At 49.0% G+C, this 16,354-nt stretch overlaps 2 protein-coding genes across 5 annotated transcripts in view; one reads left to right on the forward strand and one right to left on the reverse strand.

The window, feature by feature from the left end:
• The window catches only part of LSM7 (LSM7 homolog, U6 small nuclear RNA and mRNA degradation associated), a 33,453-nt gene extending 21,531 nt beyond the window's left edge, over positions 1-11,922 (reverse strand). The window contains exon 1 of the mRNA XM_089675676.1: positions 11,819-11,922. Within this exon, the coding sequence (XP_089531802.1) occupies positions 11,819-11,824 (6 nt within the window). The 5' untranslated portion in view covers positions 11,825-11,922. The remainder of the gene's footprint in view (positions 1-11,818) is intronic.
• Positions 11,923-12,467: 545 nt separating this feature from the next.
• The window catches only part of SPPL2B (signal peptide peptidase like 2B), a 55,857-nt gene continuing 51,970 nt past the window's right edge, over positions 12,468-16,354 (forward strand). For 2 of the 4 annotated variants that reach the window (XM_089675668.1, XM_089675669.1), the window contains exon 1: positions 12,468-12,694. In XM_089675668.1, coding sequence (XP_089531794.1) covers positions 12,647-12,694 — 48 coding nt within the window. In that variant the 5' untranslated portion in view covers positions 12,468-12,646. The remainder of the gene's footprint in view (positions 12,695-16,354) is intronic. The other 2 variants (XM_089675666.1, XM_089675661.1) reach the window with 2 other exon arrangements.

The following is a 16,354-nucleotide window of genomic DNA, read 5'->3' on the forward strand; positions in this document are numbered from 1 at the left end:
CTCTGCTGCCACGTCTGCTCGCTCCTAAAACATTGCCTCCTCTGCCACTCCTCTGCATGTTGTCTGACATACTATTTAATTCAACGATTAGGTGTCCCTGAGTAACAATTCTCTGGCACTCAGTAACAATTCTGTCTGTCCCTGAGTATGAATTCTGTGGCCCTGAGTAACAATTATGTGTCTGTGCGAGTAACAATTCTGTGTCTGTGCGAGTAACAATTCTGTGTCTGTGCAAGTAACAATTTTGTGTCTGTGCGAGTAACAATTCTCTGGCACTCAGTAACAATTCTGTCTGTCCCTGAGTAACAATTCTCTGGCACTCAGTAACAATTCTGTCTGTCCCTGAGTATGAATTCTGTGGCCCTGAGTAACAATTCTGTGTCTGTGCGAGTAACAATTCTGTGTCTGTGCAAGTAACAATTTTGTGTCTGTGCGAGTAACAATTCTCTGGCACTCAGTAACAATTCTGTCTGTCCCTGAGTAACAATTCTCTGGCACTCAGTAACAATTCTGTCTGTCCCTGAGTAACAATTCTCTGGCACTCAGTAACAATTCTGTCTATCCCTGAGTATGAATTCTGTGGCCCTGAGTAACAATTCTGTGTCTGTGCGAGTAACAATTCTGTGTCTGTGCAAGTAACAATTTTGTGTCTGTGCGAGTAACAATTCTCTGGCACTCAGTAACAATTCTGTCTGTCCCTGAGTAACAATTCTCTGGCACTCAGTAACAATTCTGTCTGTCCCTGAGTAACAATTCTCTGGCACTCAGTAACAATTCTGTCTGTCCCTGAGTATGAATTCTGTGGCCCTGAGTAACAATTCTGTGTCTGTGCGAGTAACAATTCTGTGTCTGTGCAAGTAACAATTTTGTGTCTGTGCGAGTAACAATTCTCTGGCACTCAGTAACAATTCTGTCTGTCCCTGAGTAACAATTCTCTGGCACTCAGTAACAATTCTGTCTGTCCCTGAGTAACAATTCTCTGGCACTCAGTAACAATTCTGTCTATCCCTGAGTATGAATTCTGTGGCCCTGAGTAACAATTCTGTGTCTGTGCGAGTAACAATTCTGTGTCTGTGCAAGTAACAATTTTGTGTCTGTGCGAGTAACAATTCTCTGGCACTCAGTAACAATTCTGTCTGTCCCTGAGTAACAATTCTCTGGCACTCAGTAACAATTCTGTCTGTCCCTGAGTAACAATTCTCTGGCACTCAGTAACAATTCTGTCTATCCCTGAGTATGAATTCTGTGGCCCTGAGTAACAATTCTGTGTCTGTGCGAGTAACAATTCTGTGTCTGTGCAAGTAACAATTTTGTGTCTGTGCGAGTAACAATTCTCTGGCACTCAGTAACAATTCTGTCTGTCCCTGAGTAACAATTCTCTGGCACTCAGTAACAATTCTGTCTGTCCCTGAGTAACAATTCTCTGGCACTCAGTAACAATTCTGTCTGTCCCTGAGTAACAATTCTCTGGCACTCAGTAACAATTCTGTCTGTCCCTGAGTAACAATTCTCTGGCACTCAGTAACAATTCTGTCTGTCCCTGAGTATGAATTCTGTGGCCCTGAGTAACAATTCTGTGTCTGTGCGAGTAACAATTCTGTGTCTGTGCAAGTAACAATTTTGTGTCTGTGCGAGTAACAAATCTCTGGCACTCAGTAACAATTCTGTCTGTCCCTGAGTAACAATTCTCTGGCACTCAGTAACAATTCTGTCTGTCCCTGAGTAACAATTCTCTGGCACTCAGTAACAATTCTGTCTGTCCCTGAGTATGAATTCTGTGGCCCTGAGTAACAATTCTGTGTCTGTGCGAGTAACAATTCTGTGTCTGTGCAAGTAACAATTTTGTGTCTGTGCGAGTAACAATTCTCTGGCACTCAGTAACAATTCTGTCTGTCCCTGAGTAACAATTCTCTGGCACTCAGTAACAATTCTGTCTGTCCCTGAGTAACAATTCTCTGGCACTCAGTAACAATTCTGTCTATCCCTGAGTATGAATTCTGTGGCCCTGAGTAACAATTCTGTGTCTGTGCGAGTAACAATTCTGTGTCTGTGCAAGTAACAATTTTGTGTCTGTGCGAGTAACAATTCTCTGGCACTCAGTAACAATTCTGTCTGTCCCTGAGTAACAATTCTCTGGCACTCAGTAACAATTCTGTCTGTCCCTGAGTAACAATTCTCTGGCACTCAGTAACAATTCTGTCTATCCCTGAGTATGAATTCTGTGGCCCTGAGTAACAATTCTGTGTCTGTGCGAGTAACAATTCTGTGTCTGTGCAAGTAACAATTTTGTGTCTGTGCGAGTAACAATTCTCTGGCACTCAGTAACAATTCTGTCTGTCCCTGAGTAACAATTCTCTGGCACTCAGTAACAATTCTGTCTGTCCCTGAGTAACAATTCTCTGGCACTCAGTAACAATTCTGTCTGTCCCTGAGTAACAATTCTCTGGCACTCAGTAACAATTCTGTCTGTCCCTGAGTAACAATTCTCTGGCACTCAGTAACAATTCTGTCTGTCCCTGAGTATGAATTCTGTGGCCCTGAGTAACAATTCTGTGTCTGTGCGAGTAACAATTCTGTGTCTGTGCAAGTAACAATTTTGTGTCTGTGCGAGTAACAAATCTCTGGCACTCAGTAACAATTCTGTTTGTCCCTGAGTAACAATTCTCTGGCACTCAGTAACAATTCTGTCTGTCCCTGAGTAACAATTCTCTGGCACTCAGTAACAATTCTGTCTGTCCCTGAGTATGAATTCTGTGGCCCTGAGTAACAATTCTGTGTCTGTGCGAGTAACAATTCTGTGTCTGTGCAAGTAACAATTTTGTGTCTGTGCGAGTAACAATTCTCTGGCACTCAGTAACAATTCTGTCTGTCCCTGAGTAACAATTCTCTGGCACTCAGTAACAATTCTGTCTGTCCCTGAGTAACAATTCTCTGGCACTCAGTAACAATTCTGTCTATCCCTGAGTATGAATTCTGTGGCCCTGAGTAACAATTCTGTGTCTGTGCGAGTAACAATTTTGTGTCTGTGCGAGTAACAATTCTCTGGCACTCAGTAACAATTCTGTCTGTCCCTGAGTAACAATTCTCTGGCACTCAGTAACAATTCTGTCTGTCCCTGAGTAACAATTCTCTGGCACTCAGTAACAATTCTGTCTGTCCCTGAGTAACAATTCTCTGGCACTCAGTAACAATTCTGTCTGTCCCTGAGTAACAATTCTCTGGCACTCAGTAACAATTCTGTCTGTCCCTGAGTATGAATTCTGTGGCCCTGAGTAACAATTCTGTGTCTGTGCGAGTAACAATTCTGTGTCTGTGCAAGTAACAATTTTGTGTCTGTGCGAGTAACAATTCTCTGGCACTCAGTAACAATTCTGTCTGTCCCTGAGTAACAATTCTCTGGCACTCAGTAACAATTCTGTCTGTCCCTGAGTAACAATTCTCTGGCACTCAGTAACAATTCTGTCTGTCCCTGAGTATGAATTCTGTGGCCCTGAGTAACAATTCTGTGTCTGTGCGAGTAACAATTCTGTGTCTGTGCAAGTAACAATTTTGTGTCTGTGCGAGTAACAATTCTCTGGCACTCAGTAACAATTCTGTCTGTCCCTGAGTAACAATTCTCTGGCACTCAGTAACAATTCTGTCTGTCCCTGAGTAACAATTCTCTGGCACTCAGTAACAATTCTGTCTGTCCCTGAGTAACAATTCTCTGGCACTCAGTAACAATTCTGTCTGTCCCTGAGTAACAATTCTCTGGCACTCAGTAACAATTCTGTCTGTCCCTGAGTAACAATTCTGTCTGTCCCTGAGAATGAATTCTGTGGCCCTGAGTAAGAATTCTCTGGCACTCAGTAACAATTCTGTCTGTCCCTGAGTAACAATTCTCTGGCACTCAGTAACAATTCTGTCTGTCCCTGAGTAAAAATTCTGTGGCCCTAATAACGTTTCTGTGGCCCTAAGTAACAATTCTCTGGCACTGAGTAACAATTCTGTCTGTCCCTGAGTATGAATTCTGTGGCCCTAACTAGCGTTTCTTTGTCCCTAAATAACGATTCTGTGGCCCTCATTAACAAGTCTGTGTCCCTGAGTAATGGTTCTCTGTCCCTAAGTAACTTCTCTCTGTCCCCAATTCTCGTTTCTGTGGCCCTAACTCTGTCCCTGTCCCTAGTACAGAGCGGTCTGCCTCTGTTCAATGACTGCAGGCAAATGAAGATTTCCAAAATGGCCGCTATATATACCTCGACCATTACACAGTGCTGGCTGGCTGGCTGCTGATTGGCTGATGCGATCACATGTCGTTGAGGAATGCATTATGGGGCAGCGCGCCTTGTCTGCGCGCCTTCCCCGACATCCCCGCTCCGTCGCCGCACATGTCAGCCGCCATTTTCGGAAAAATTTCGATTCGCGCGTCCGAATTAGGCTGTTTTTCGGATTCGGCACGAATCGAAATTTTTCCGATATTCGACTCGAATTCCACTTCGGATACTTCGATTCGCTCATCTCTACTAATGACACTGGGTAGGAAGGAGCAGGGGCGGACTGACCATTTGGAAACTCGGGCACTGCCAGAGGGCTCGGGGTCAGTAGGGGACCCCATGAGATGCCCCTGGTACCTTTTTCATAGGCTTTTTTGAGTTTGGGAAAGGACACAGGGGCCCCATGATCCCCTATTGCCCGGGGGCCCCATGAGTTGTCAGTCCGCCCCTGGGAAGGAGTTAACATCTAGGGTGATCAAGAGGTTAACTGTGTGCCTAACTATGTACTGTGTGTTGCTTTTCCCAAGAATCTTTCTTAGCAGGGAATAAAAAAAAAATAACAAAATCCCGTCAGCACTCGTTCAACCTCTGTGAATCGCTGAGCCAATCAATGGGTCCCGGCAGTCAGTCATTGGCCGAGACCCGCAGATCTGCTTGTGCTGTAACGAATCACATCACAGCTGGGTCGGTGGGAGCACATATCATGTACTAGGTACGTGATCCAGCACAGAGAAGCCACTATACTGCCATACCCATCGACTTAACGATTTCAAAAAACAGTTACATTCCTGGCATGCCAGGGATGCTGTCATATTTGCTTCCACTTTCAGCCAAACTGTCAAATCACCACACAGCTGGTGTCTTAACTAATCACATGAGCAGCACCATGGCAATTGCAAATCAAACGGAGGCTAAGATGGCAGCTTTTTGATGGTAAAGGAGAGGAGGGTTTAGTTCCACTTTAATCAAAGCAATATTAAACCCAAATCCAAAAATGTAATATATTGCAGCTTAACAATCAGACATGGTGGCTACATTAGCTTTCTTCCCTCCGTTTTCTGGTGATCTGGCTAATAACACACCTCCTGTATTGGAGTGCCTCAACTCTGGATGAAGGAGCACAGGGGCATCTTTGGACTGCAACATTGTCAGTCTAGGACAGCGGTTCTCAACCTGGGGGTCGCGACCCCTTTGGGGGTCGAACGACCATTTCCCAGGGGTCGCCTAAGACCATCGGAAAACACATATTTCCGATGGTCTTAGGAACCGAGACACCGCTGCAGTCTCCGGCGATGTGTGGGCGGGATGATACGCTGCTGTCACCTGGCCACACCTCCGGGATCGCTCAGCAGCTCCGCCTCCTCGCCGCTGATTGGCCACCGGAACTGTAGCTCAGGAGAGGCACACAGGCGGCCAATCACCGGCGAGGAGGTGGAGCTTGGAGAGGAGGAGCCGAGCGGCAGCGCGCGTAGATCAAAGAAGACCGAGGGAGCTGCCGGAGCGAGTGAAGAGGAGAGCGGCCAGAGAAGGAAGACAGCTGACAGGTAAGCGAGAGAGCGAGCCCAGGCTGGAGCAGGGGTCAGCAAGGTAAGTATCATTGGTGTCAGTGGGAGAAATAGTGCCCCATCATTTGTGTCACTAATACCAACGATGGGGCACTATTCCTCCCCCCACTGACACCAACGATGGGGCACTATTCCTCCCCCCACTGACACCAACGATGGGGCACTATTCCTCCCCCCACTGACACCAACGATGTGGCACTATTCCTCCCCCCACTGACACCAACGATGGGGCACTATTCCTCCCCCCACTGACACCAACGATGGGGCACTATTCCTCCCCCCACTGACACCAACGATGGGGCACTATTCCTCCCCCCACTGACACCAACGATGGGGCACTATTCCTCCCCCCACTGACACCAACGATGGGGCAGTATTCCTCCCCCCCACTGACACCAACGATGGGGCACTATTCCTCCCCCCACTGACACCAACGATGGGGCACTATTCCTCCCCCCACTGACACCAACGATGGGGCACTATTCCTCCCCCCACTGACACCAACGATGGGGCACTATTCCTCCCCCCACTGACACCAACGATGGGGCACTATTCCTCCCCCCACTGACACCAACGATGGGGCACTATTCTCCCCTCCACCACACTGACATCAATGATGGGGCACTATTTCCCCCCCCCCCCGACCCCAATGATGGGGCACTATTCTCCCCTCCACCACACTGACATCAATGATGGGGCACTATTCCTCCCACTGACACCAATGATGGGGCACTATTCCTCCCCCCACTGACACCAACGATGGGACACTATTTCCCCCCCCCCCCCCGACCCCAATGATGGGGCACTATTCTCCCCTCCACCACACTGACATCAATGATGGGGCACTATTCCTCCCACTGACACCAATGATGGGGCACTATTCTCCCCTCCACCACACTGACATCAATGATGGGGCACTATTCCTCCCACTGACACCAATGATGGGGCACTATTCCTCCCACTGACACCAGTGATGGGGCACTATTCCTCCCACTGACACCAGTGATGGGGCACTATTCCTCCCACTGACACCAGTGATGGGGCACTATTCCTCCCACTGACACCAGTGATGGGGCACTATTCCTCCCACTGACACCAGTGATGGGGCACTATTCCTCCCACTGACACCAGTGATGGGGCACTACTCCCACTGACACCAGTGATGGGGCACTACTCCCACTGACACCAGTGATGGGGCACTACTCCCCCCACTGACACCAGTGATGGGGCACTACTCCCCCCACTGACACCAGTGATGGGGCACTACTCCCCCCACTGACACCAATGATGGGGCACTACTCCCCCCACTGACACCAATGATGGGACACTACTCCCCCCACTGACACCAATGATGGGGCACTACTCCTCCCACTGACACCAATGATGGGGCACTACTCCTCCCACTGACACCAATGATGGGGCACTACTCCCCCCACTGACACCAATGATGGGGCACTACTCCTCCCACTGACACCAATGATGGGGCACTACTCCTCCCACTGACACCAATGATGGGGCACTACTCCTCCCACTGACACCAATGATGGGGCACTACTCCTCCCACTGACACCAATGATGGGGCACTACTCCTCCCACTGACACCAATGATGGGGCACTATTCCTCCCACTGACACCAATGATGTGGCACTATTCCTCCCACTGACACCAGTGATGGAGCACTACTCCTCCCACTGACACCAGTGATGGGGCACTACTCCCCCCACTGACACCAGTGATGGAGCACTACTCCCCCCACTGACACCAATGATGGGGCACTACTCCCCCCACTGACACCAACGATGGGGCACTACTCCTCCCACTGACACCAACGATGGGGCACTATTCCTCCCACTGACACCAACGATGGGGCACTATTCCTCCCACTGACACCAACGATGGGGCACTATTCCTCCCACTGACACCAACGATGGGGCACTATTCCTCCCACTGACACCAACGATGGGGCACTATTCCTCCCACTGACACCAACGATGGGGCACTATTCCTCCCACTGACACCAACGATGGGGCACTATTCCTCCCACTGACACCAACGATGGGGCACTATTCCTCCCACTGACACCAACGATGGGGCACTATTCCTCCCACTGACACCAACGATGGGGCAATATTCCTCCCACTGACACCAACGATGGGGCACTATTCCTCCCACTGACACCAACGATGGGGCACTATTCCTCCCACTGACACCAACGATGGGGCACTATTCCTCCCACTGACACCAACGATGGGGCACTATTCCTCCCACTGACACCAACGATGGGGCACTATTCCTCCCACTGACACCAACGATGGGGCACTATTCCTCCCACTGACACCAACGATGGGGCACTATTCCTCCCACTGACACCAACGATGGGGCACTATTCCTCCCACTGACACCAACGATGGGGCACTATTCCTCCCACTGACACCAACGATGGGGCACTATTCCTCCCACTGACACCAACGATGGGGCAATATTCCTCCCACTGACACCAACGATGGGGCAATATTCCTCCCACTGACACCAACGATGGGGCACTATTCCTCCCACTGACACCAACGATGGGGCACTATTCCTCCCACTGACACCAACGATGGGGCACTATTCCTCCCACTGACACCAACGATGGGGCACTATTCCTCCCACTGACACCAACGATGGGGCACTATTCCTCCCACTGACACCAACGATGGGGCACTATTCCTCCCACTGATACCAACGATGGGGCACTATGCATCCCACTGACATCAGTGATGGGGCACTATTCATCCCACTGACATCAGTGATGGGGCACTACTCCTCCCACTGATACCAACGATGGGGCACTATTCCTCCCACTGATACCAATGATGGGGCACTATTCCTCCCACTGATACCAATGATGGGGCACTATTCATCCCACTGACACCAATGATGGGGCACTATTCCTCCCACTGACACCAGTGATGGGGCACTATTCCTCCCACTGATACCAACGATGGGGCACTATGCATCCCACTGACATCAGTGATGGGGCACTATTCATCCCACTGACATCAGTGATGGGGCACTACTCCTCCCACTGATACCAACGATGGGGCACTATTCCTCCCACTGATACCAATGATGGGGCACTATTCATCCCACTGACATCAGTGATGGGGCACTACTCCTTCCACTGACACCAATGACATGGCACTACTCCTCCCACTGCAAAATTACAGTTATGAAGTAGAAATGAAAATAATTTTATGGTTGGGGGTCACCACAACATGAGGAACTGTATTAAGGGGTCGCGGCATTAGAAAGGTTGAGAACCACTGGTCTAGGAGGAGGGGAGTGTTAAGTGGACTAGTGGTGAACCCATGACCCTGCATTCAAATACCTCCCAACTTTTTGAGATGGGAATGAGGGACACCTATTAGCAAATGTATGTAGGCATAGGACACACCACCTGCCATGCCCCCTTAGGAGGATTATACAAAAAAAAAAAAGAATCTTTTGTTAAACTCACAAGTGTTTTTTTTTTTAACACAACTACTATCCCTTTATACTGGCTTTTGAAGTTTACAAATGCAACCATTTATAAATTGGATGAAAGGTTTAGTACTGGGAAACACTTTTTGAAAGACAGTCATTTTATATACAACTATATAGATCAGACCAAAATGAGGGACAAATGGGGATTTGTTCCAAATCAAGGGCAATCCCTCGAAATCAGGGACAGTTGGGAGGTATGCATTCACTCTGACACGCTGATCTCCGGGAAATGCAATTGCCGGTTCTCGGCTGCACTTTCCTCATGCTGTCAGAGTGTGAGGAAAGTACTACTGAGAACCGGCAGCTGTCAGAGCAGGGATCGGCACTGATGATCAGTGCCCAGCAGTGCCACCCACCAGTTCCGCCCACCTGTGCCACCCTCCTGTGCCTAGCAGTGCCACCGTGCTGCCATGATGATCAGTGCCCAGCAGTGCCACCCACCAGTTCCACCCTCCTGTGCCCAGCAGTGCCACCCTGTGCTGTCATGATGATCAGTGCCCAGCAGTGCCACCCTGTGCTGCCATGATGATCAGTGCCCACCAGTTCCGCCCACCTGTGCACAGCAGTGCCACCCTGTGTTGCCATGATCAGTGCCCAGCAGTTCCACCCACCTGTGCCCAACAGTGCCACCCACCTGTGCTGCCATGATGATCAGTGCCCAGCAGTGCCACCCACCAGTTCCGCCCACCTGTGCCCATCAGTGCCACCCACCAGTGCTGCCCAGTACACAGTCTACGTCCGTACCATAGAATACGGAACATACTGCCAGACCTTTAGTCATAGGAACTGCAAAAAAACCTGCCAACTTCTTGTTCCATTCCCACCACCACCTACCGCCATGATGATCAGTGCCCAGCAGTGCCACCCACCAGTTCCGCCCACCTGTGCCACCCTCCTGTGCCTAGCAGTGCCACCGTGCTGCCATGATGATCAGTGCCCAGCAGTGCCACCCACCAGTTCCACCCACCTGTGCCCAGCAGTGCCACCTTCCTGTGCCCAGCAGTGCCACCCTGTGCTGTCATGATGATCAGTGCCCAGCAGTGCCACCCTGTGCTGCCATGATGATCAGTGCCCACCAGTTCCGCCCACCTGTGCACAGCAGTGCCACCCTGTGTTGCCATGATCAGTGCCCAGCAGTTCCACCCACCTGTGCCCAACAGTGCCACCCACCTGTGCCACCCTGTGCTGCCATGATGATCAGTGCCCAGCAGTGCCACCCACCAGTTCCGCCCACCTGTGCCCATCAGTGCCACCCACCAGTGCTGCCCAGTACACAGTCTACGTCCGTACCATAGAATACGGAACATACTGCCAGACCTTTAGTCATAGGAACTGCAAAAAAACCTGCCAACTTCTTGTTCCATTCCCACCACCACCTACCGCCATGATGATCAGTGCCCAGCAGTGCCACCCACCAGTTCCGCCCTCCTGTGCCCAGCAGTGCCACCCAGCAGTGCCACCTATCAGTACCACCTCATTAGTGTTGCCTATCAGTGCCGCCTCATCAATGCACATCAGTGCAGCCTCATCAATGCACATTAGTGCTGCCTATCAGTGCAGCCTCATCAATGCACATCAGTGCCGCCTATCAGCGCCCATCAGTGCTGCCTCATCAATGCACATCAGTGAAGGAGAAAAATTACCTGTTTGCTAAATTTTATAATAGAAACAAAGAAACTTTTTCTTTTCAAATTTTTTGCTTTTTTCTGATTATAGCGCAAAAAGTAAAACCCCCAGCAGTGAGTAAATACCACAAAAAGAAAGCTCTATTTGTGAGAAAAAAAATGATAAAAATGTCATATGGATAGAATGTTGCATGACTGCGCAATTGTCATTCAAAGTGTGACAGCGCTGAAAGCTGAAAATTGGCCTGGACAGGAAGGGGGTGCCTGGCATTGAAGTGGTTAAGGGCTTGTTCACACTTGACTTCTTCCCAAACGCCCCTATAGAGTTTGCCAGGCATTTCGGTAGCGTTTTAACACTCCTCAAACGCCCTATGCACGTTTTTTAGGCATTTTCCAAGCTTTAAATCCGTACCACAAACACCTATAATGAAGTTAATGGTATTAACGCCCCACAAAGGCCTGCCAGATATTTGAGAAGCATCACCATAGACTTGAACTGGAGGCATTGAAAGGCTTCAACTCCTTCTGACTGGACATGAGGCGTCAATTTTGCCATGACGTGACACTTCAGTGTGAACAACACTGTGTGCTGCCATGTGCAGAATTTTCATAGGTGTTTGAGGAGCGTTAAAAATGCCCCTCAACCTCCTGCCTACAAAGCAAGTGTGAACTCAGCCTAAGTCCCTGAAACACATGTCTATGGCAGTGCCACGTGGTCCAGAGCACACCGTTAGAGCCCACTACACAGTCTACGTCCGTACGCTAGAATACGGAACATACTGCCAGACCTTAGTCATAGGAACTGCAAAATAAACTGCCAACTTCTTATTCCATTCCCACCACCACCTACCGCCATCTTTCCGCGCCTTTACCTCCCGACCCGGCCTCTTCCACTTTAATGGGGGTGACCGAATGATTCCACTTCACACACACAACCCCCAATCCTCATCCTGTCTTAATTCTCCTTCCGCAAGAAAAAAATATAAAAAGCTGTTTATACCATTCTGAAGAAAACCAACAGCGGGTGTATATCTTTATTAAACACAAAATCTTATGTTTGACCCCTATTTTTAGTAGCGTCCAAAATCTGGCCAATGTTATCCTAGAATTCCGGTTTTTCTGTCCTCGATACAAGAGCCATTTTTTAGAAGGCCACAGCCTTAACCTCACGGGTGTTGGTCTTCGACAACATGGCTACCACGTGGTGTTGAATTTACGAAACAGTTGTGCTCTAGTGCACGTCGTTTCACCCAACTTTATTTATTACCAGAAAGCGTAGTTCCATTAATGTTGTATCATTTTTTAATGGTTGTATTCATTTATAATATCAAATTGGTTCTTATAGCTCTCCCGGTGGTGAAAAGTGAAACTCATAGTGCGCTGATCCAAGACATCGTTTTTATTCACAGGAGCGCCCTCTGCTGGTTTCTCCTTGTGCCTGTAACATGCAGTATTGCAGAAGGCAGGAGATGAAGATGACTGGAATGACGTCATGATCCTCTCTCCACTCCCAGCCAGGGACCCTTATCCCTGCGTCCGAGAGGAGGACGGGAGGCTGGGAAAGAACCCGGCAATGGCTCAGTGCGCATGCGCAGAGCATGGGGCTGACTGAGTAACAGCTGACTGGCAGTGTTCTTGATGTGTTCACCCGGTTTGAGGGCACCGACAGTAAGCCAGAATGAAGAGCTCCGTTCTTCTCCTCACCTGGGCGGCCACATTGTCCAAGGTGAGTGTAAAGTAGGCCGACCTTACTGAAGGGGAGGAGGCATGGGATGCCCTTGTGTCTTCTTTGTCAGGGTGATGTGAGCGCCGACATCACGGCTTCCTCCTTTGACCCGAGTGTTTATCCTTCCTAGGAATGAGGGAGACTCCCACATAGTCATGGCTGGCAACTTTCTGCCTCCACACATCATTTTCAGGGAGGGGGGGTTCCTTCCTGATGGGTTACCTTGGCTTCCTGTTGAAGGTATCAAGAGAGATGCTGTGTTGGTTAGAAGATCTGACCTCCCAGCGGAGATAAAATACCTACCCTGGGCTATAGGATGGGCTTTACTGTCCATATGCTTCACTGAGCGGACAACGTTTCTACACTCACAGCACGGGGACTGAGCTGGTAAAGAGAGCTCTCAGTCCTCATTAATGGTCAGCGGCTGGTAAGACCGGCTCCCGATCACATGACCACTGTGACAGACCATCCCAGTGGTTGCGATTGCTGTGCTGATCCCAAGTATATTCCCAACCCAGGTTCCTGAAAATGGCTGTAGATGTTGATGGGCGCTGCAGTGATCACCATCTGGAACCGGGAACATTTGAAGCGAGAAATCTCTCACCAGCACACCAAGATCTCCAAAACAGGTCCAAAGTTTTATTCAGCGATCACATCATGGTTATATAAGCGATGTTTCGGAGCCAAGCAGGACGCCTTCATCAGGCATGTGACAGATGTGTCCTGCGTGGCTCTGAAACACTGCGATTATAACCATGACGTGATCGCTGATTAAAGCGTATACCTGTTTTGGAGATCCTGGTGTGCCGGTAACGTATTTCTCGCTTTGAATGTTCTCGGTTCCAGACGGTGGTCACAGCAGCACCCGTCAACATCTAAAACCGGGAACATTCAAAGCGTGAAATCTCTCACCAGCACACCAGGATCTCCAAAGCTTCATTTAGCGATCACATCATGGTTATATAAGCGATGTTTCAGAGCCAAGCGGGATGCCTTCATCATACATGTGACAGATGTGTCCTCCCTGGCTCTGAAACACTGCGATTATGACCATGACGTGATCGCTGAATAAAGCTTTGGACCTGTTTTGGAGATCCTGGTGTGCCAGTAACGTATTTCTCATTTTGAATGTTCTCGGTTCCAGACGGTGGTCACAGCAGCACCCGTCAACATCTGGAACCGGGAACATTCAAAGCGAGAAATATGTCACCAGGATCTCCAAAACAGGTCCAAAGCTTTATTCAACGATCACGTCATGGTTATAATAGCAGTGTTCAGAGCCGCGCAGGACACATCTCTCATATGCCTGACAAAGGGGTCTTGTCTGGCTCCAAACATTGCTATTATAACCATGTTGTGATCACTAAATAAAACTATGAACCTGTTTTGGAGATCCTGGTCTGCTGGTGACATACTTCTCGCTACGATTGCTGATCCTCCACCCTACATTCATTAGTTAAACAAACATTGTTTGCTTTTACTAATCTTTATTGTTTTCCCAAGTCCTGGTTGAGTGAGGTTCTGGTGATGTAACCCTATCTTCACAGATGTATCCTGAGAAGGCTACATTATCACTGCCTTACCACGCAGATGATGTGCACTGTCACATGTTCTGAGAAGCAGAACCAGAGTTCCAAGGAGAACTGAAACTGGCTGCAGTGACCACTGAATGGAACCAAGAACACGCAAAGCGATAAATGTCACCAGCACACTAGGATCTCCAAAACCGGTTCAAAGCTTTATTCAGCGATTGCGTCATGGTTTGAATAGCAATGTTTCAGAGCCACGCAGTCCTGCTTGGCTCTGAATCGTCGTTATTATAACCATGAAGTGATCACTGAATAAAGCTTTGGACCTGTTTCAGAGGTCCTGGTGTGCCGGTGACATACTTCTCGCTATGATTGCTGATCTTTCCCACGCCTGGGCGTTCAGAACATTTTTAAGGGATGCCAGGGCGGGTAGGAAGGGGTTACGGCAGCATGGGACACTAGGGAAGCACCTTGAGCTCTTCATCCTTCCTTTGACATGGATTAGGATAGGCACAGAGAAACTGCTACCTGTACTGGGCCAGTCATCTGTGGCCAAGCCATTCCCCACCCCCACAGCCACATGCGTATGTCCCCCTTGTATATGCGTGGCTGTGGGGCAGGGAAATAGCCCAGCTGCAGATGATTGGCCCAGCATAGGTGACAGCTTTCTGGTGGGCTCTCTCATATAGGTTGAGACTAGGATCCAAAGTCCTTTATGACCACCCAACACCTATGTGCAGCAGCAAAAGGACTGGCTTTCACATAGACGTCACTGGGCAGACAATGTTTATACTCTGAGAGCACGGTTTCAGCACAAAGAAAGCACTCAGTCCAGGACAAAGATTGGTAGACAGTGGGACCGGCTTTCAATCATGGGACCACTGTGACAGTGGTGGTCACATGATTTCCAGTCCTTCCCACTATTTAAAGGAACACCAGGGCAGGTGGGAAGGGGTTAATCTGCTGTGCTATCCTCCTAATTTGCAACAGAAAGTATGAAGGTTGTAGCTGGGCCAAAAAAATCCTAAGAGCATTTATGGATCCCACATGGGGGGAAAGAATGAGGTAATGATTTTGGGTATTCAAGAGTTTCGTACTTGGACCATTGTAATGGCACAAAAGTAAACACTAGAGAGATACCACTGGATCTGGTTGGTTATGTTGTACTGAGCAACAGCCCTGTGTCTAGGGGTGATGTATGTTAGTATGCATCCCCTAGCTGAACTATTTTAGGAGAAGAATGGAAGGGTGTTTCTGTCAAATTCTATTTATTCGATCTTTCAGAGGCAGAGCTGCATCATCCACAAGTCAACCTAGGCAGGAACCTATGGCCTAGTGGATGTCCAAGGGCCCAGCTACAACCTTCATGCTTTCTGTAGTAAATTAGGGGGATAGCATGGCAGATTAACCTATTCCCACCTGCCCTGGCCTTGCTGTCAGTGTGATGGGCATAGTGGCCAGGGAGAGAAGGCAGGAGTGCCTGTTGAAATCAGTGCCAGGCACCCAGCTGCACAGACCTCCACACGTATCCCAGAATGCATATTATTGTGAGTCTGATGTACAGATCAGGACACAGACGGACTGCAGCCTGACCTGTGCATTGGACCCATACAGATGTACACCCTGGGACGTGTGTGGAGGTCTGTGCAACCGAGTGCCTGGCACTGAATTCAACAGGCTGCCTGCATGACCCTGCACAGAATATCTATGCATCAGGGGTGGCTAAAGAGGGCCCTTCAACTAGCATATGGATTGGCAAACACGTGTGAATGAATCCTTAGAGTCAAGATTAGCGTGATGAAGCCATTGCTGATCTCTTGCTGAAAATGCTAGTTGCCTGGCTGTGATGCTGATACTCTGGCATTAGGACTTTTTGTAACATGGACCAAAATTGCAGGTCAGAAGTTCTGACTTAAGGTCGGTTCACACCATGAATCAAGCGTGTTCCAGTACAATTCACATGCAATCCGGGAGCAATACGAATTTAGCCCATTCATTTGAATAGGCTGAAATCGCACCAGACAGTGCATACACTACTTTTAAAAATGCACAGCAACCGGATTACATTGGACTACTGTACCTGCTCTGTGCTGTACTGTATCTGCTGTGTGCAGTGATTTTGCACAGAGCA

This window comes from Staurois parvus, unplaced genomic scaffold, assembly GCF_062004578.1.
Source record: "Staurois parvus isolate SC_StPar_1 unplaced genomic scaffold, SC_StPar_1.0 ptg000013l, whole genome shotgun sequence".
Classification (NCBI taxonomy): Eukaryota; Metazoa; Chordata; class Amphibia; order Anura; family Ranidae; genus Staurois; species Staurois parvus.